This window comes from Chiloscyllium plagiosum, chromosome 3 (genome assembly GCF_004010195.1).
Source record: "Chiloscyllium plagiosum isolate BGI_BamShark_2017 chromosome 3, ASM401019v2, whole genome shotgun sequence".
In the NCBI taxonomy this organism is placed as follows: domain Eukaryota; kingdom Metazoa; phylum Chordata; class Chondrichthyes; order Orectolobiformes; family Hemiscylliidae; genus Chiloscyllium; species Chiloscyllium plagiosum.
The window spans coordinates 96292104-96313260 of record NC_057712.1 but is presented as its reverse complement, the minus strand read 5'-3'; the positions used below and the strand labels follow the sequence as shown (position 1 = coordinate 96313260).

Below are 21157 nucleotides of genomic sequence, written 5' to 3'. Positions count from 1 at the left end.
GCTGTACCTGTGTGCTAGGTTCCCATGTTTTGTGTGCAGTGGCTCCAAATCCCTTTGTAATTGGTTGGTTGTCATTTGAGAACAAGATAGAAGATGGTGGTGGCTACATTTGTCTGTCTCCTGATTCATAAAACAATATAGTGCAGATGGAAACAATTTGGCCCATTGTGTCTACAGTGGTTCTCAGAGCACTTTAACTCATGCCAATCTTCCACCTTTCCCCATAACCCTGCACATTATTTAAATAGAATCAATTGTCCAATCTTTCTTGAATGCATCAATTTTACCTGTCTCTAATACACTTCCAGACAGCATGTCCCATAAAACTAATTATTTAGAATGTAATTTGTCCATTCAAAAGAAAACCAGCTTATAGTCTGATGAATTTAACTTCCTTATACCACCAGACAAGAATCTGTACCCCATGTAGAACAATTAGCAATTTTGTTTGGTAAAAAAGTCAAATGTTCTGTAAGATTGTGGATGATATTCAAACTTTGATTTTGTCACATTGTCACAAATCTCCAGATTAGAGCCACTTTGAGATCAGATATCACTTTCAATTGGCCATCAGCAGTAGCCATCCACACCAACATAGTTCCATCATCAACTTGTGTACATAATCAATGTATTATTTGCAGTGAACAGATAGAGTAACATACAATTGGAATAATTAAGATACCATAAATTATAATTCCAACAGTTTTCACAAAATCAGTTTACTTGATACAAACAATGGAATACTTAGTATTCACAGCACTGTCAAAGCTCACACAAGAAAGGTGACAATATAAAACTGACAAGTTTTCAGGATGTCAGAATCAAATCCCAAGATCTTGATTCCAAATATTTAAAAAAAAATAGAGTTTCTTCATTGTCCCTTTCCATGTTAGTTTAACAGCAGCAAATGAGATAGGCTCTATGGCAAATGAGGCCACTTTACTGCTGCTGCTGCAGTTGCAAAACTGTGACTCACAATTAGAATTGGTGCAGTGGTTGCTACTTTAATCAGTAATGTGCGCTTTCATTAACTTTTTTTTATTAAAAAACTGGAAATGTTAGCAGAAAGTCACCGTGCTGACAAGTTAAATCTTGTTTTTCCTTGACAGTTGCTGCCAGACCTGCTCAGAATTTCCAACATTTTGTTCTCATGTTGGATTACCAGCATTTGCAGTGTTTTTATAATTGGTTAAACAATGTGTACCTCAAGTTGTCATTCAGCAACTTGCCTGGCTTTTTGGTATCTCCATCATGAAGTTTTCCATCGAAGTCCTCAGACATTTCTATGGCATTCTCTTCCTCTTTAACATCTGCCATATTCTCTGTGTCTTCTTTCTTTTTTTGGTCTTTGCTGAAGGTATCTTCCACCTGAAGAAAGGACAAACGCAAGCACTTTACTGAGGAACATGAACAGAAGGCATTGAAAAGGAAGACAATAGGACACAGTACCCTAATTTTGCTACTACAATTCTTAAAACATTTTCGTCCCATCTTCTCTCCTATTAAGCACCAAACTCGTACCCAACTGTGTCCCTAAAATAATTAAATTTAAAGTAACCCCTAACTTCTACAGTTAACTTCTGGCAAGTTATTTAATAAGTTGAACTCCTCAGAAAGCCCCCTAAAGCTAACCCCTGCGGTCCAGCGAAGTTGAACATTGTCCAGTTGCCTTGAATTAACAAAACTGCAGCCAAACTGAACAGCTACCTTCTACCCAGAACCTTCCAGCCGGATATCACTGGATAGTAAATCACAAGTACAATAACCAATCGGTTTTTGTGTCCCTTGCTCTTTATTTATTTCCAATGTAGTCAATATAAACAAAGAGCATTTCAAAGATCAGAAAGTGAACCTAGAATTTTCTTATCTGACTGATTTATATATTGCTTATTTCAATTCAATCAAGGGGATCGCATACCAACTCTTCAAATAGTAACACAAACAATAACAGCTCAGAGGCAAGCCACAACTGAGGGGGGGGGGGGGGGGGGGGGAGAAGGTAAACGACAAACATACTGTGGTTCAAGTACGATGCTGAACGACCACACAGACAGTAGAAGTTTCATGTTGAATTTGTAACATGCTACAAGTTGTCGTGTAGCAAATGTAACTACACAAGTGCAAAAGGCAGGGGTAATATTTCCTTTTATAAAACATTGATTAGCTGCTTGTCGAAAAATGGACCCCATTGAAAGCTGCAGAAGCAACTAGTGCAAGGAGGTTAGAAAGGAGGACATGCAGTACTTTCCTATTGCAATAATGATTATTTAATTCTTAAATCAGGTTTTCACTCACCATTCCTAAGCCCTACAGTGCTTCAGTTTACAATTAGCACCAGTACCAACTGTGTCCAAATAGGTTTCTTCTCAAGCACAGATCACTTTTCTACAATTATAACCCCACTTACACAGAATGGCTATTTCAATGAAACCTTCAAATGTTTCATGTTAAGATGTTGGAAAAAAAAAACACATACCTGGTCTTCACTTTCGATCTTGTCGCTGACATCCTTCACACCTTCACCTTCTCCAATTCCTCCACATTCATTATCGTGGAATTGGGTTGAACCTTCGCCCATCGCATCCTCCATTAACTCTTGGGGGAGGCAGAAACCCTGCCCAAGTAATACCACACATCATCATATCCTCACCCAAGATTTTTAAATCATTCCTTAAGAGCAAACTTTAGTCTTGGCCCCTTTCCCCAACAACACCACAGAACAACTGCAACAGGTTGACATTTTGAAAATAAAAATCCCAATTTTGTTACAAAACAAAAGTCCCACTTATACAAGACAAAAACGATAATCAAAAAATTGTGGTCAGCGAATTTCTTATAACAAAATTAGATGAGATCAAAAACTTAAAGATATACTAGATTTATTCTTTTTTTTAAAAAAAGCAACAAAATACTGGGAGAAAGAACTGAAACCTCTAACTTCAATATACATTTATTTTTTTTCTCAGTGGTTGACTAAGTGTCACATCACAATATAAAAATAAGGATTTCTTGTTGAAACTATACAAAGCACTAATCAGACAACAACTGCAGTGTGGTAAACAGCTTTGGGTCCTGAATTAAGGAAAGATAAACTGGCAATGGAGGTATTTCAAAGATGCTTCATGAGGCTGATACCTGGATAAGGAGGGGCTGTCTCATGATGAGAGGCTGAATAGGCTGGGCCTGTAGTTATCGGAGTTTAGAAGATAAAGAGGCGACCTCATTGAAACATACAAGTATCTTCAGTGACTTGAGAGAGAGAAAGAATAGGTAAAGAAGGTTGTTTTCACCTTGTAGGAAGTCCAGGACCTGAGAGCACAATCTCAGAGTAAGGGGTTGAAGAGGCCTGGGCCGTTAAGTCTACTCAAGGCAGAGATAGACATATTCTAATCAGCAAGGGAATCAAAGATCATGGGGCAAAAGGCAATTAAGTGGAGGTAAGGACTATCAGATCAGCCATGATCTCATTGAACGGCAGAGCAGACTCAATGGGCTAAATGACCTACTTTTATTTCATTGTCTTATTGTAAAGTTATTTTTCAGCAGAGAGAGTGGAGAGGGCAAGATTTGGAAGGGAGTCAGAGGAGAAAAGATGGGTCAGAAAGACAATATAGAAAAGATAGTCCTAGATATTTAATAATAGAACATTTTAAACTTAAGAGTTAAAAAAGTCTAAATGCATTAAATAAGTGTACAAAAAACGTTTATCCTTAACCATACCTGCAAAGCAAGGTCCGTGAATAACTGAGATAAAACAGAGAGTAATTTTCCACTGCTCCTATGAGTTGCCATTGAAACGGTTAGGTAGTACAGGACCAGCTCGGAGTAGGTAGTCAGCATAGGAAGGAGCTGCACAATGCAATAGCAGCTTTGGTTGAACAACTAAACAAATACAAAGAACAGATAGACGACTGAACTGAAAATCCTATATGTTGTTTCCTTTCCAGCATTAACAGAAAGCACTCTCTGCTAAACTAACAAAATTACAGGTAGTGAAATTTGAAAAGCAGAAACCATACAAACTCTTTACAAATCAATTGATAAAAGGAAACAATAACAGGAACAGTATTCTGCGCTTCTACCTCATTATGCAGATCACAGGGGAAGCTTGTATTGTGTCAAGTTGCTGAACCTATCACTGAGATTGTAAGGAAATGTGCCTTCAGGTGATTAGCACCACCAAGCTACTTAGGAAAAGGGTATTGCCAAGTAGGGGACGTCATCTTTCAGTTTTTTTTCCCACTTGGACTTTACAAAATTTTACTGAGAATAACAAATCTAAACTATATTTAAGTAAAATTATTTTAAAGTTGTCCTATTCCAAGTAAGGTACAGAGTTCCGATCCGGTTTTATCCTCTCTCAGAAAACCAGGGAGGTTCAGCATTGCTGCAGTTTAGCATGTCAATATTCCAACAGTTAGCTACAAGACAACTGTTCTTTAAAAACATTACTGCAATAAATGGGAGGCTTCCAATACTATTCTATTATTACCTATTTTATATTTACAGCAGTAGGCTTCGATTTGGTCAGCACAAATTTGAGTTAAGACATCAGACCTGATGTAAAAGGCATAGACATATATTATAATCTCAGCAATGACACATGAAGCTCGTAACAAACCTGGTACTGTTTGAGTGTACACTCCTGACGATAATCCATTAGTTTTTCAAGGAGGTCAGAAATAATGCTAATAACTTTCACCAGGTTTAGAGAAGTGGTGTCGCTTGATAATCGCTGTCCCAAATGTTTACTCAGGTATCCAGACTGAATTTTGTGCAGCTCCACCTCATCCTGATTGCCTTCATTTCCTACAGTTAATTAAGACATCAATTTTAAAATGCAGCGACTATTTTCTGCTACTTGCAACAAATCACTCCACCTGTTTTTAGTGAATAAGTCACAAAATTAGTCAAACCCTTGACATAATGAAACCAGATAGCAAAAAACGTACACTGATTATTTGGGGTTATAACATTATCAAAAGATACAAAAATAAATTTAACCTGCCCCAATTTAAGAGTTACATATGCTCAGCTGTTAGTGATAATTCTTTACATATATGATCAATGGTAACCACGATGTGGAGGTGCTGGCATTGGACTGGTGTGAAAGTTGAAAATCTCACAACACCAGGTTATAGTCCAACAGGTTTACTTGGAAATACTAGCTTTCAGAGTGCTGCTCCTTCAACAGGTAGCTGTGCAGCAGGATCATAAATGGTCCACTTATGACCCTTTGCATTACTACTTGATAAAGGAGCAGGGCTCCAAAAGCTAGTATTTCCAGCGAGTTGAGAAGATTTGTAGCTCAGCTTGAGGTTCTGGATGTAAGTTTGCTCGCTGAGCTGGAAGCTGGGCTAGTATTTTCAAATAAACCTGTTACGACTATAACCTGGTGTTGTACGATTTTAAACTAGTACCCATCTGTGAGAATAGCAAATGCCAGTTACTAACTTTCTTATTTGAAAATGGCCTCATGTAGAGCAGCCTCCTGTTGACAGGTGACAGGACATAGTAGTAGTGATAGTGATAATGTGTTTTTAAATTCAGTTTTGGGATGTAAGTATTGGCAAGACTGGCACTAATGGCCCATTCCTTTTTGCTCCTGAAGGTAGTAAGCCATGTTGTTAAACCACTGTCGTCTGTAAACGTGTAGATACACCCACTGTTGGGAGGGGAATTCCAAGTTGTCAATCCAGTGCTTCATAAATTAAGAGTATTTCTGTCCAAATCTGATAATGTTCTTTTTTTTTGTCTTTTCCTCCCCTAAATTACCTTTCTCTGCCTCAAATTCCATTTAATAAAAAAAAAGTCCAGTTGTGAACTAACCAAGAACATCAACACGTATTAGAAATCTTACCTTGTTCTTTGTCATTCTCCTCTTTCTGCCGCTTTACTACAGCCTGTACAGCACACAGTACTGTATTAATAGCTGGCTCCACTTCCAAGGTAAAGTTCGCTAGTGAGTTCACACTGGAATCTAGGGATTAAAGAACACAAAAGCAGCAATAGGTAATTTACAATGAATATGCTTGGTCAATTTTCTTCCTGTAAATGAGAACAAAAGAAGGTGTTTCACTTGCACACATTTCATTCTCACCAACAGATGTCAAATTCAGTAGATTTTTCTCCCATGATGCAAATTCAGCTATTGCACAACTGACTTCCTCCTTAATATATTCGAGGCTCTTGAACACTGCTGGACAGTAAGATGCATTCCCAGAGGCAGCAGCAGCAAACATGGTCTGTATGTCTTGCAGCTGAACCATGGCTCTGTTCAAACAACTAATCCCCATTGAACAGGTCTCAAAACATGTCCTGACAAAAGAAAATCACATTTATATTTTCAGTCAGAAAAACAACCAACCAGGACAGTGACATCCACTTTCTTAGCCATACTACACTTGAGAAGTGGCAAGTAACATTCCCTGGCACTTTTATGGATGTGAATATCCATCTCCAGCAAGAGAAATGGTGAGCATCTCTCATTTATGTCCAAAGGAAAACTACTGTCAACTTCCAAGACATCATCATTCGGGGGGGTCACTATTAATCAGAAACTGAACAGGACCAGCCATGTAAACACTGTGGCTACCAGAGCTGGTTAGAGGCCAGGAATTCAGTTATGATTAACACATCTTAATCACCACCATCTGCAAGGTAAATGTCAGGAGAGCGAGGGAATACTTTCCACTCGCTTTGAAGAGTGCGGCTCCAGCGACACAACCAGCCAGTTCGATCAGCAACCCTTCCACAACCTTCACACTCCCTCCAGTGCCATTTACAAGATGCAGGGCAGCAATTCACTATGGCCCACAAGAGGTGTAGACACACGGGAACACTCTGGCCTGCAGTTGTATCTCCATTCATCCACCAGATCTTGGTCAAAATCCTGATATTCTAACAGCAGTGGGAATGATGTTTGTTGAAACATAAATATTGGTCAGAAAACTGGATAACTCCCCAGATGTTCCTTAAAATATGGGCAAGGGCGCTTGAACATCTGTCTACCCATGAGGACAGATTCAGTGATTCATACAACACAGAAAAGGCTCTATGGCCCATCAAGTCTGCACTGACATAACTACCACTACAAGTGCGCAATCCCAACTTCCTGCAGTTGTCTCATGTCCTTGAATGTTATGATATTTGAAGTACTCATCCAAATATTTTTTTAAAGCTTGTAAGGTTTCCAGCCTCCATTACCTTCCCTGCAGTGCATTCCAGATACCCACCACCTACTGAGTGAAAACATTTTTTCCTCAAATCCCCTCTGAATCTACTGCCCCTTATCCTAAAGTTTTGCGGTTTCATATTGACCCCTCAAACAATGGGGAACAGCTGCTCTTTATTCACCCTGTCCGTACTCCTCAATCTTGTACACCTTAATCATGTTGAACTCATTCTTCTCTGCTCTCAAGAGAACAATCCAAGCCTATCTAGTCTCTCATTATAACTCTATTTCTCCATCCTGGACACAATCTTGGTGAACCTCCTCTGTACCCCTTCTATTGCTATCACATCTTTCCTATAGTAAGGTGACCAAAACTGCACATAGTAATCCAGTCGCTCTGTACAACTCCAATATTATCTCCTCGCTCTTGTACTATATACCTTCTTAATTATCTTATGCATGTGCTCTGCTGACTTCAGGGATCTGTGAATAATTACCACAAGATCTGATCCTCTAAGCAACCCAGGTCTTGCCATTCATTAAATACTCTCTCATCCTGTTTCTCCTTCCAAAGTGCAGATGGTGGCCTTGGTTCAATATGTCATCCAAAAGACACATGACACTACAGCATTCTTTCACTACTGCACTGGAGTTTCCTCCTTAATTTTTTTTGCACGGGTGCCTGGAGTGGATTTTGAATCCAGAACATTCCAACTCAGTGGCAAGTGTACCATCTACTGAGACACAGTTGATTTTATATATAGTACCTACAATTACAGTGCAACCAACATCATTGTTTTTAAATTACAGAAAGATTTACCATGAATACAGTGAGGTCTTGCTGGTTTGCTGACTCATTTCATCCATTTGTGCCTTTACTGCCTTAACTTCCTTCAACATGTTTGCCACTTGTTGAGTCACCTGTTGCCATGCGGGATCTCCTTGCCGCATTTTACAAGCACTGGGCAAGCAATCTTCAACCAAGGGTGTGGGGAACCTCAAATGGGGCTGGACAAAATCCTCAGGTAATGATGACGCTGCTGCCATTTCTGCATTTCCTGAGTCTGCTTTGTTGCTAACCACCTGCGTAGTACTAGTGGGTTTGTCCTGCAGCTCATCAAATGTTTCAAGAGGCTTCTCTCTTGGACAGCATTGCAAGAACCACAAAAGTTGCTCCAAGGCTACCATAAACTTCATAGACAGGGTGCGCAGTTGGTCCATCCAAAGTTTGATATCAGTCTGTGGTGGAAGTGCCACATCATGATCCTTGAAATCTGCCAGCCTTTTCTGAATCTCGTGTAGACTTTTAATCAGATGTCTAATAAATGAGAAGGGATTTAAATCACAATTTGAATTGTCCATAATTTGCCTACTTTTTTTTTAAACAGATGTTATGACAATACAATTCTTAAGTTAATAACTTGCTAAACGAAGTTATTATCTGGGGCTACATTAAAAAAAAAATGAACAATTGGAAAATTATATTTTTATTGAACAAAAATTAAGTAATTAAAACATTTGAAGTGCAGAGTCACACAACATACCTCAAGCTGACCCACTGCTCTGTCAGTCCAGTTAGGCACTGCCTTTGTTTGACCAAAAGTTTCATCAGATGAGCTGTAAACCCTTGACAACGTTCAATGTTACCCAGGCTAAGTTCCTACAAAAGCCAAGCAAACATTATGAAAATAGAAGATGAAATGTGACAAAACAGGGAAGTCTCTCGGCAATGGATTTAACTAAGATTGAGCTTTATCTGTTGTTCTGGAGAATCTGATTATTTCCGTATTTTTCTGAACACATTATTTCTCATTCAATTCATTAGGATCCAGTCCAATTATTAATGAATACATCGCACAACACCAGTGTCTATTTACTAATGTGGCAATTTATTCAAGTCTTCAACTCAGTTTCAATAAGGTTTGCTTTCAAGAAGAATTCTGTTCATGGCCAATAATTAAATGCCTAGACCTGTTTTTATTTACTGTTTGATGTACAAATTTCCTCAACCTGACACCCATTACTTTAAAAATTGGATCACATCGCCTACATTCTGAACCCTACTCCTCTCCAAAGCAGTTAGATTCAGTGTTTGCTGTGCAGTGATTTAAATCTTACAAATAATCTCTAATCCTGCTACAAATCATTTCCATTCTTCTTAACTGTTATAGACATGACAAATTATACAATGGATCCCAAGAACTGAAGCCAGCATCGTAGATTGAGATTTTGAGAAAGAAACTTTGAAAAAAAGCTATATTCAAGGATGTGGATGATAATGTTAAAGCAGGATTTATTGTTCATTCCTTGTTGCCCTAAAATTAACCAACTTATGAATTACGATCAGGAGTAGGCTAATAGCAATGGGCCAAGCGCTAGAAAATGAGATGACATTATTAAGTGGTTGTTTTTGACGTGGGAGGTTTCCCTCCTTAAACAAACCAGTTTTTGTTTTAAAGAAAAATAACTCGGCCACTTTTGTTGTTTTTGTTCTTGCTCCACCCTCAACATTTCAATTATGCAGCTTGCTAAATTGAGATTTGACCTCACAACTTCTGGGTTGCTAGTACAGTTGCAGAGAGATTAGAACACTACAATCGTTGCTTTTAAGGACCTATTCATTCCCATAACTTTCAAGCAGTACAGTGCAATCATACTTTTGTAATTTAGTAAATTTAGCCAATAGCCTTCGCCATTTTTTGGCAATATTTCCTGTTTGACACTGCACGGACATGAATATACCTATCCAGGTGCTAACATGACAATATAATTACTGAGTGGCTCGACACCAACCCCGATCAACTAAAGAAAAATGGAGCTTCCTGTAGTCAAAGACAGCTAGGTTGAAATTCTGTCCATTGATGCTCAGAGTCATTACCTTGGCAGGAGTGCGCATGGCTACCTGGAGGGCAGCACGACGTGCAAGAGACTGATAGAAAAACTTCTGACAGCCTTCCCATGCAGCAGAAATTTCAGCAAGCAACCTGCAACATTAACAAATGTTAACTCCAAACATATCACAGGATTACACAGAACACAGACCTTTTAAACAAAAAAGTAATCTGCATTATCGAAGAATTGTTTTACTCAGTGTTCGTGTTTTTAATTACTTTCTAGCACTAGTTGTGAAGATATTACCTGCCACATCTGTTTAGAATTACAATTCTTCCCATTCAATGATTGGGGAAGGGAAAAAAATGGTCATGAGAAACTCACGGAGGAAAATACTAATTTTTAAATTTTCATTCTTAATAGCAAAATAAGCACTGTTATAAGATAAACATTACCAGACACAAGAAAGTAAACTGGACCATTGAATGATGAGTGGAGGCTCTTAAGTGGCTGTTCATAGACCACACGAGAGCCTGAAATGGTGGCAAGTTGAAAAGGACCTTATGCAATTGCTGGAGCGGTTTCACTGCCCAGCCAGAGAGCTCAGTTACTTGCCAGAGACAGAGAGTGAGACAGACAGAGACACAGACAGACAGAGTGAGAGAGAGAGAGTGACAGACAGACAGACAGAGAAAGAGAGAGAGAAAGAGAGAGAGAGAGAGAAGAGAGAGACACACACAGACAGAGACAGACACACAGAGAGAGAGAGAGAGAGAGACAGACAGAGAGAGACAGAGACAGACGACAGAGAGAGAGAAAGAGACACAGAGACAGAGAAAGAGACACAGAGACAGAGAGAGAGATAAGCATACCCTTGCAGTTTATTTCATTTTATTTTCTAATTAAGAAAAACTCTCAGTCAGAAAACTAGATTTCCTGACAATATTATCTACAATTTAATCCAAAAGCAACATTTCACATCTTTCTGCAGTTGAGAACTTTGGCATTTCCTGCAGTCAAGACGGACCTACTCCCAGAGCTACAAGAAAAGAAGTCCTTTTACAGCCACAAAGACAGAAATGCATCACGTATGGTCAGTTTTGTCAATTTCTCCACCCACTCACTCACGCCCTAACTATATCAACGGCATATAGCAGCTGTTACAAACTAGTTAAAGACTACTTAGAGTTAAGGACATGTCCACATCCCAGCAACACAAAGAACTGCAGATTGGTGCTCATCTCCTCCTACCATTTCCCATAAACAATTTTTGTACAATTAACAAAATTAAAGATCATATCCTCATTTTAAATTTCGCCAGGAACTATTGGCAGCTTACATGTTATCCAGCTCATCACTACTGCCAATCAGATTTACAGCTGTCTTCACGTCAAGTGGATGCAGGCAAAATATATCCTGAGGATCATTTGTTCGAGACCAAGCTAGTCCTTTACGGTAAGACAGACCTGAAAGCAGAAGGCAGGAAGTACAATGCACTGTATTTCAGAATTCTGTGTCCAAAGTTTACTATTTGTAGCTTCCTGGAGTGTGAAGAACTCCAGGCCAACTCTCAAGTGTCTCTTCCTCACAAAGCCTCTCAGAACATCTCATCAGAACCAGTAACACACTGGAGCAACCGGTCAGTGAAGCAAGGTCTCAATGGCAATAAAGCAACTTGATACAGTCCATGCTCAAGTTCTTGACTAGTTTCTTTTCTAAAGTGGGGACAGCTTTTAATCAATCAGGCCTTACATTTTAAAAAAAAACCAACACACCTAGAATTACAAGATGGATTGAATTCAGAAGGTGAAGTCATACTGATGTTATCTGACATCAAATTCCGTTTCATTTGTAAACCAGCCATTAGCTACCCCATGCATTTAATACGCAGCCTTTATGGTACGGAGGCACATTGTTAGAAACAAAACTTGTTACATAGTTAACATATTCTAACTATTTGTATTTCAATGTGCTATTGATTTATGGCCACAGTTTCAGTGGTACAAATCCTGATGCCATGGTTTAAGGGAAAGTCATCAGATGCTTGTAAATGTTCAGCTCCAGTCCAGAGGAAAATAACAAAATAAAACTAAACACCACCAACAATCCTGGAGAATCTGTACAAAACTTCTACATTAAATAATAGTGCTCAAAGCTTACCAATTTCAGTGAGGTGTTTAAAGAGATCTGCCAAGGCCCTTTGCTTCTGCATCAGAATATGTTTGACTTCTGATCGCTGCTTGTCCTTATCAGCCGTTTGGTCAACAGTAAGAGTTTGGAGGTCTCGTACGGTAGTGACGACATTACCTACCAGAACCAAGACAAAGCTCATAAGCCTTCCTAGTAAAGCCATAGGGTTATCAGTCGTTAAAATAATACAGACACCTTAAGATTCCCCTAATTTCATCACTGGCAGATATCCACTGTTAAGAAATGCTCATAGTATCAAATACTTCGTAGTTGAAATTACCATATTTACCTATTCATACTGTTAATGCAGCCAAAAATAGAAAAAAGTATACACAAGCTATTCAATATACTGCCAACAAACATGTACAATGAGGAACCCTCAAAACTTCAGAGTTTTATTTTCTCAAATGAACATTTTGCATGTGAGAGAGAAAAAGAAAAGTAGGATTAGTGGGCCGAATTCTCAAATAATGATAGAAACTGTGTGGACCTTTATAAATGGTGAATGAGAACCTGATTGGGAAGTCCAGCCCCCATTTCTGATGTATGTCATGTTTGGTAGTTAAAAGGAACAATGCGTGGTTTGCACCAGAAAAACCCAAACTTGGCCAAATTCACGATTAATTCAGAAAAAGCCAGGTAGGCAGGTAGTGCAGGAGTCTTCTGTGGCTATCCCCATTTCAAACAAGTATGCCGTTTTGGAAAACATAGGGGGTGATGGATTCTTAGGGGAATGTAACAAGAACTGCTAAGTTTCTGGCATTGAGACTAGCTCTAATGCAAGGAGAGGTATGTCGGGTCCCAAGAGATTGATTGTGTTAGGGGACACTCTAGTCCGAGGCACAGACAGACGTTTCTGTGGCGAGCAGCGAAAAATCAGAATGGTGTGTTGCTTCCCTGGTGCCAGGATCAAGGGTGTCTCAAAGTTCAAGTTCTAAATTGGAGAAAGGCTAATTTTGATGGTATCAGGCAACAACTTTCAAAAGCTGATTGCGGGCAGATGCTCGCAGGTAAAGGGATGGCTGGAAAATGAGAAGCCTTCAGAAATGAGATAACGAGAATCCAGAGACAGTACATTCCCGTTAGGGTGAAAGGGAAGGCTGGTAGGTAAAGAGAATGTTAGATGATTAAAGAAATTGAGGGTTTGGTTAAGAAAAAGAAGGAAACATGCATCAGGTTTTGACAGGATAGATTGAGTGAATCCTTAGAAGAGTATAAAAGCAGTAGAAGTACATTTAAAAGGGAAATCAGGAGGGCAAAAAGGGGACATGAGATAGCTTTGGCAAATAGAATTAAGCAGAATCCAGAGGATTTTTACAAATACAATAAAGACAACAGGATAACTAGTGAGAGAATAGGGCCCCTCAAAGATCAGCAAGGCGGCCTTTGCGTGGAGCTGCAAGAGATGGGGGAGATACTAAACAAGTATTTTGCATCAGTATTTACTGTGGAGAAGGACAGGGAAGATATAGAATGTAGGGAAATAGATGGTGACATCTTGAAACATGTCCATATTACAAAGGAGGAAGTGCTGGATGTCTTGAAACACAAAAGCTGATAAATCCCCAGGACCTGATCAGGTGTACCCGAGAACTCTGTGGGAAGCGAGGGAAGTGATTGCTGGGCCTCTTGCTGAGATATTTGTATCATCGATAGTCACAGGTGAGGTGCTGGAAGACTGGAGGTTGGCTAACGTTGTGCCACTGTTGAAGAAATGTAGTAAGGACAAGCCAGGGAACTATAGACCGGTGAGCCTGACCTCGGTGGTGGACAAGTTTTTGGAGGGAATCCCAAAGGACAGGATGGACATGTATTTGGAAAGACAAGGACTGATTAGGGATAGTCAACATGGCTTTGTGTGTGAGAAATCATGTCTTACAAACTTGATTGAGCTTTTAGAAGAAGTAACAAAGAGGATTGATGAGGGCAGAGCAGTAGACGTGATGTATATGGACTTCAGTAAAGTGTCTGACAAGGTTCCCCATGGGAGACTGGTGAGCAAGGTTAGATCTCATGGAATACAGGGAGAACTAGCCATTTGATTACAGAACTGGCTCAAAGGTAAAAGACAGGATGGTGGTGGAGGATTGTTTTTCAGACTGGAGGCCTGTGACCAGTGGAGTGCCACAAGGATTGGTGTTGGGTCCACTACTTTTCGTCATTTATATAAATGATTTGGATGTGAGTATAAGAGGTACAGTTAGTAAGTTTGCAGATGACACAAAATTGGAGGTGTAATGGACAGCAAAGAAGGTTACCTCAATTACAACAGGATCTTGATCAGATGAGCCAGTGGGCTGAGGAGTGGCAGATGGAGTTTAATTCAGATAAATGAGAGGTGCTGCATTTTGGGAAAGCAAATCTTAGTAGGACTTATACACTTAATGGTAAGGTCCTAGGGAGTATTGCTGAACAAAGAGACCTTGGAGAGCAGGTTCATAGCTCCTTGAAAGTGGAATCGCAGGTAGATACGATAGCGAAGAAGGCATTTGGTATGCTTTCCTTTATTGGTCAGAGTATAGAGTACAAGAGTTGAGAGGTCATGTTGTGGCTGTACAGGACATTGGTTAAGCCACTTTTGGAATACTGCATGCAATTCTGGTCTCCTGCCTATCGGGAAGATGTTGTGAAACTTGAAAGGGTTCAGAAAAGATTTACAAGGATGTTGCCAGGGTTGGAGGATTTGAGCTATAGGGAGAGGCTGAACAGGCTGGGGCTGTTTTCCCTGGAGCGTCAGAGGCGGAGGAGTGACCTTCTAGAGGTTTATAAAATCATGAGGGGCATGGATAGGGTAAATAGGCAAAGTCTTTTCCCTGAGGAGCGAGTCCAGAACTAGAGGGCATAGGTTTAGGGTGAAAGGGGCAACGTTTTCATGCAAAGGGTGGTACATGTGTGGAATGGGCTGCCAGACGAAGTGGTGGAGGCTGGTACAATTACAACATTTTAAAGGCATCTGGATGGGTAAGTGAATAGGAAGGGTTTAGAGGGATATGGGCTGGATGCTGGCAGGTGGGACTAGATTGGGTTGGGATATCTGGTCGGCATGGACGGGTTGGACTGAAGGGTTTGTTTCCGTGCTGTACATCTCTATGACCCCAATTTCACTATAGCAAGGGCCTGGACCTGCATTTAGGGACCACAGAATTTTAAAGTAGTCACAGATGCTTGTGAAAGGCAAACGAGGTCTGTGGAATTCTCAAGCTGAGAAGTTATTTTCATCCAAACCACTTTCACAAATGGAGAGAAAAAGATTGCCTATGTTAGAGAAAGTTGAAAAATCTCTACTCTTGCAAAAGCTATTCGGTGACATTTATCCAGGGGTTATGGTTATATTATTACTAATGTTTGGCTGCTTTCCACAGGGGTGGGGAACTAGGTTTGTAGTTTAATGGGACACTTGGAGGTATTTAAAGGATGAGCTGTTTTAGGGTTATGAATAAAAAAAATCCTGTCTTTTTAACAGAAGAATTATATGTTGTGGTTCTGTTCGCCGAGGTGGAAGTTTTTGTTGCAATGGATGAGTGCCATGCCTCTAGGCATTCATCTACAAACTCCATCAACAAACACATCGACCTGGACCCAATATACCAACCACTACAGCGGACAGCTGAAACTGACAACCGGAAGCGGCAGGGACAGACCACTATAAACACCGGAGGAAACATCAAAGAAGCGCTTCGCAGGAGGCTCCCAAGCACTGATGATGTCACCTAGCCAGGGGACGAAACGTTTGCAACAAAAACTTCCAGCTCGGCGAACAGAACCACAACAACGAGCACCCGAGGTACAAATCTTCGCACAAACTTTGAAGAAGAATTATATACTTGAGAGGATTTAAGAGTTTAGGCTTTCACAAATGAGACTTTAAAAATATATTTCGTAAAGGCTGCAAATTGATATTTTGGCCTTTATTAAATTTCATCTGAACATGACTCCTATGAATATTGGGTGAGTCAGAATATAGGTGTAAGGGTGAAAGAATGAGGGTTGGAGGCTTGGTTTGTCAAGTGGTACGGAGGAAATATGAGGCGAGAGACAGAGGACCTAAAATTTAAGGACACAACTGAGACAAAGTCCCAATGAACTCAGGTGGACCTGTTAAACATCCTGTCTCAGTGATTGGCTGCAATTGCTTCAGGCAGAGCCAGTGCCCACTACATCCTGCACCTGTCTTGGCCAAGGAGAGGAGGGGGGAAAGCAATGACAAAACTCAAGTCTGACTGGACACTTTCTTGAGATGGTGTGTGGAGCAGCAAAGCCTCTAGGCTCTTGCTACCCTCCTCAGAAGGAAGTGATCCTGATATTTTAATATTGTCACTTGATGCTGCCTGACCTGTTCAATGCTGGCAAAATTGCTTTGTATTTTGATTTCAGATTTTTAGCATCCACCTTAACCTGCTTTATTTGGGAAATGTGTGGTACTTAAAAGACTACAGGACAGAGATCCATAGATTAAGATGTCTGAGTTTGGCATATTCATGAAATTATCAAAAGGCTAAAGCATTACTGTGCTGTTAAACATGTTGGTACCAACTCTCTTCAGAAACTTTCACAGATCAAACATTTACTCATGTTTCTGAAAAATTTGGTTCTTCCCTGCACTTTGATTCCACTGAAGTGGAGGTGGATATAAAATCATAATAAAATTAAAGACACATAACCCCCTGGAAGCCATTTCCTCTACATTACAATCACTGCTCGGTTTTGTGCCTTATCATTTCCTTATTCAATGCCTTTTTTCCTTCTTAAAAACAAGTTTCAACAACTAAACATTTGTTTCTTTTTATTATTGGGTGTTTACATTAGAACTATATTCAGACTAAAGTGAATTCACGTTCACTAAATGCTGGGAACCTTATCTGCATATCCTTTGGATACCTGTAAATTGATCCAGGTTTTCTACAAAACTGGGAAGAGAATTTGTCATCATAAGCTTCAGGCACATTTTCCTCATCCGTTTACCAAGTGCTGGGAGACGGCTCTGAAGAGAACTCCCTTCACCTGAAGCATCATCTTTTCCAATGTCAGGAGAAAATACCTGCAACTGCATGTGATGATGGTTAAAAATTGTGAAAACTTACTGTAAAAATTTAAATAATGCACTGACTGAATAAAGAACTGGACTGTTGCTTACTTTTGCCCCCAGAAGAGAAAAGAGTGTTACATATGCTACAGTTTCTAGCTCTCACAGACACGTTTAACTGTAGCTGCGTTAGTAATAAGGAGGACCATTAAAAACAGCGTTTCAAAATCCAGCTTCAGAATTCCATACAACGACCAAATATAAATCCTACATACTCACTGCTTTAATAGCAAGGTGGTCTTATTGTGACAGCATCTCATGCTGTGCATCAAAGTTTCAGTCATTTAAATTCTTGTGCTATTGCAAACCAACAAACAACTTAATATTTTCATTAAAAGAAGAAAGCAGAGTGAAAGAATATATAGGCCATAGCATTGCCACCAACTTTCAGGTAGCAAAAGCAGGCACAACACCAATGGAAACTACTGGACTAGAGGAAATTATCCTCATATGGAATGGGGGTGGGGAGCTACAGATATGCCACAGGCATTTATTACATCTGAAGGTCTGTAATAACATCTCAGACAAATGATATAGGCAGCAAGACTTGTGTTCATACTCTCAAATCCCAACAAAAAACTTGTACACTTCAACACAATGGGGGGAAGAAATTAAAAATGGACTAGCAAGATCTGAGACCTCTGGAATGCATTTAAGGGAAGACTCTGATGGGGATAAATCAGTATTTCTTCATAAAACACAACATGGAATGCTCACCAAATGTTGATGGCATTTTAGGGAGCTGCACACAGCTTTGAAATGGGAGAAGACAATACATTAGCAGTAGAATATTCTTTCACACCAGTGCTGAATCAATGCTCTTTCTTAAAAACTAGTCATTTAGACTCAAAGTGACAAGAGCTTACATTGGGACTGGTCTCTTTAAGGTGATCCATGGAATAATTGAAAGGAGCAAATGAAAAGCACCATGGAGGTAACAGATTTGTAATTTTGTTAAGCAACATAGGCTACAAACTCTACATTTAAATTTAAGAAAGGTAACGAGTTCAAGTGGAAAAAAAGTTTACATTTGTTGCAAATCAAAGATTGAAATTCTTGCAATTTCTTGAACTCTATGTCATTTCAATAAAAAGCCAAATTTCAATAATATTTATGTCATAGCTTCTTGGTACTGAATTGTTGATCAATATGTAGTACAACAAAAGCTACTGCAACTACTTCCACATGTGTACCTGTGTTACATGACACTTCTCTCGAGAAAACTTTCTGAGCACACAATTCAGCTTCTCCAGCTTGGTTTGTTTCTGTTGGTCATCATTACCCAAGCTTCCAGAACTTTTCATTTCTGTTAATGCAGGACAGCATGGATTGTTGAGTACAGCTTCAAATTTCTTCATAAACTTGAACAGCGCTCTGTGAATACACAAAGTAAGTTACAAACTCATTGGTGTTGAACTACAGTATCAGGCCTTAAATGTATGCATTATGGGAATAGATGTATAACTTCAGCTTGAATTCCCTCAGGTTTAGGCAGTCGAGGGTCATCTAAAGTGTAGGTAAATAAAACTAAAGGATGTGATGATCTTCTTTGCTGGGAGTCCCAAACCTAGAGGAATCGTAAAAATTTATGCCAGACTCTTTAGAACTGAAATCAAAGAGGCATTTTCTCTACCCATTTCTACAGAGAAAAATCAGGAAATCTTCTTCAAAACTGATTGTACATCAAAATTTAAAACATAACAATTTTCAATTTGATCTAATGTAATGAGGCAAAAACATCAAAGCGTGTAGAATAAAGCTACATAAAGTGGCTTAAGTTTGCCCAGTTTGAATAATATCCCTTTCATTTGTATAAATGCAATTTCAAACAAAGTTTGATACTACAACAACCCATTCACCAGTGAAATTTTGAACATGGCCCTCTCTCTGTCATTCATGTTCAACTATTTGTTTGAAGTAGTTGGCTATTTATTTTTATATTCAACCTGAAGGACCTGCACAAGTTTCCACCTGAGAAGGTGCCCAAGTATCTAGCTAGTGTGGCTCACACCATCAACTTTCCTCTCCGAAGGACCTTTAAATGTTGCTGGAGAGTGGAAACTCTGATGGAGAATTGTGCTAATAAATATTTTGCCACCTGTACCATAATGGGGCTTTATTTCTTTAGCAGTTATGGTGGTAGCTGCCGGATACCACAGCAGAATGCCAAAAATCATTAGTCAAGATCATATAGAACATACAACGCAGAAACCGGACGATGAGCTCAACTGGTCCACGTCAGTGTTTATGCTTTGCATTGTCAAACTTCAGCATAACAATCCCTCTATATCTTTTCTGTTAATTTAGCCTTCCTTTGAACATACCTATGCGATCTACCCCAGCTATTCCTTTTGGTACCATGCACTAAACGGTAATCACTGTTCACATACAAGTTTCTCCTAAACTTCATAACCTTACGTTTAATGATCTAAAATGAAACAAAGAACCATGGATGCTGGAGATCTGAAACAGAAATTGCTGGCGAAACTTAACAGATCTGCTGCTTTCTTCCTTCCCACAGATGTTACCAGACCTGCTGAGAGTTACCAGCAAATTCTGTTTTTGTGTTATATTTATGGCCCTGGTTTGGCATTCTCCCACACACAAACATTTTTTCTATGCCTATCCTGTCTTTACTCATCTTCATTTGGTCATCCCTCAGGTGTTTTCTGAAGAAAAGACATATTTAATAGCTTTATGTTGTGGAACAATGCAAATTCTTATTTTCCTCCAATGGCCACACTCCTAGGTTGTGGAGTTGTCAACTCTGATGATTATAGGTCATGTACTTCTTTTTTAAAATGGAAATTCACCAGTTCCGACAGGTTATGATACACTGACCTGAAAAAGTGGATGCCCTGGCCCAGCAATCTGAACACTACCAGAGTGTCACAAGAGTCCCTTTAGTCATGTGCTTTTTTACACAACGGAACTGATCTCTATTACTGAGCTGCATGACGTATTTCACCTTTATATAAAAAAAACTTTCGCACCTAGTGGTCTACTGAGGAAGTGAGAATAAAAAAATTGAGCGTTTGACTTTCCTGGATGTTCAGCAAGTATATGGTAATAATGGACTAACTGTATTAGTTTAAAAGACTATAACTGCCTCACAGGCAGAAACAACTTCAACAGAAATATGTTGAATGTACTGAATCCAGTCAGATTTCAATGCCATCACATAAGGAGGTTCATTGCATGTTAGAAATATGATGCATACAGGCAGAACATGCTTTTGACCAAGCATGTGGATGAGGGTAGAGCAGTGGATGTAGTGTACATGGATTTTAGTAAGGCATTTGATAAGGTTCCCCATGGTAGGCTCATGCGGAAAGTCAGGAGGCATGGGATAGAGGGAAATTTGGCCAGTGGGATAGAAAACTGGCTAACCGGTCGAAGTCAGAGAGTGGTGGTAGATGGTAAATATTCAGCCTGGAGCCCAGTTACAAGTGGAGTCCCGCAGGGATCAGTTCTGGGTCCTCTGCTGTTCGTAATTTTTATTAATGACTTGGATGAGGGAGCCGAAGGGTGGGTCAGTAAATTTGCAGACAATACGAAGATTGGTGGAGTTGTGGATAGTGAGGAGGGCTCTTGTCGGCCGCACAGGGACTTGGATATGATGCAGAGCTGGGCTGAGGAGTGGCAGATGGAGTTCAACCCTGCCAAGTGTGAGGTTGTCCATTTTGGAAAGACAAACAAGAATGCGGAATACAGGGTTAACGGTAGGGTTCCACCTTAGTAAGGTGGAGGAGCAGAGGGATCTTGGAGTCTATGTTCATAGATCTTTGAAAGTTGCCACTCAGGTGGATAGAGCTTGTAAGAAGGCCTATGGTGTATTAGCGTTCATTAGCAGAGGGATTGAATTCAAGAGACGTGAA

General features: G+C 39.7%; 1 protein-coding gene across 3 annotated transcripts in view; it reads right to left on the bottom strand.

Annotated features, from left to right (window-relative positions):
* mdn1 (midasin AAA ATPase 1) overlaps positions 1–21157 on the bottom strand; it is a 190443-nt gene that overhangs the window by 27107 nt on the left and 142179 nt on the right. For all 3 annotated transcript variants that reach the window (XM_043686689.1, XM_043686697.1, XM_043686702.1), the window contains exons 73-85: positions 18473–18653; positions 17075–17240; positions 12167–12313; positions 11346–11472; positions 10053–10158; positions 8719–8834; positions 7995–8492; positions 6101–6318; positions 5861–5980; positions 4622–4809; positions 3721–3882; positions 2477–2614; positions 1230–1368 (exon numbers count right to left, since the gene is read on the bottom strand). In XM_043686689.1, coding sequence (XP_043542624.1) covers positions 1230–1368; positions 2477–2614; positions 3721–3882; positions 4622–4809; positions 5861–5980; positions 6101–6318; positions 7995–8492; positions 8719–8834; positions 10053–10158; positions 11346–11472; positions 12167–12313; positions 17075–17240; positions 18473–18653 — 2306 coding nt within the window. The remainder of the gene's footprint in view (positions 1–1229; positions 1369–2476; positions 2615–3720; positions 3883–4621; positions 4810–5860; positions 5981–6100; positions 6319–7994; positions 8493–8718; positions 8835–10052; positions 10159–11345; positions 11473–12166; positions 12314–17074; positions 17241–18472; positions 18654–21157) is intronic.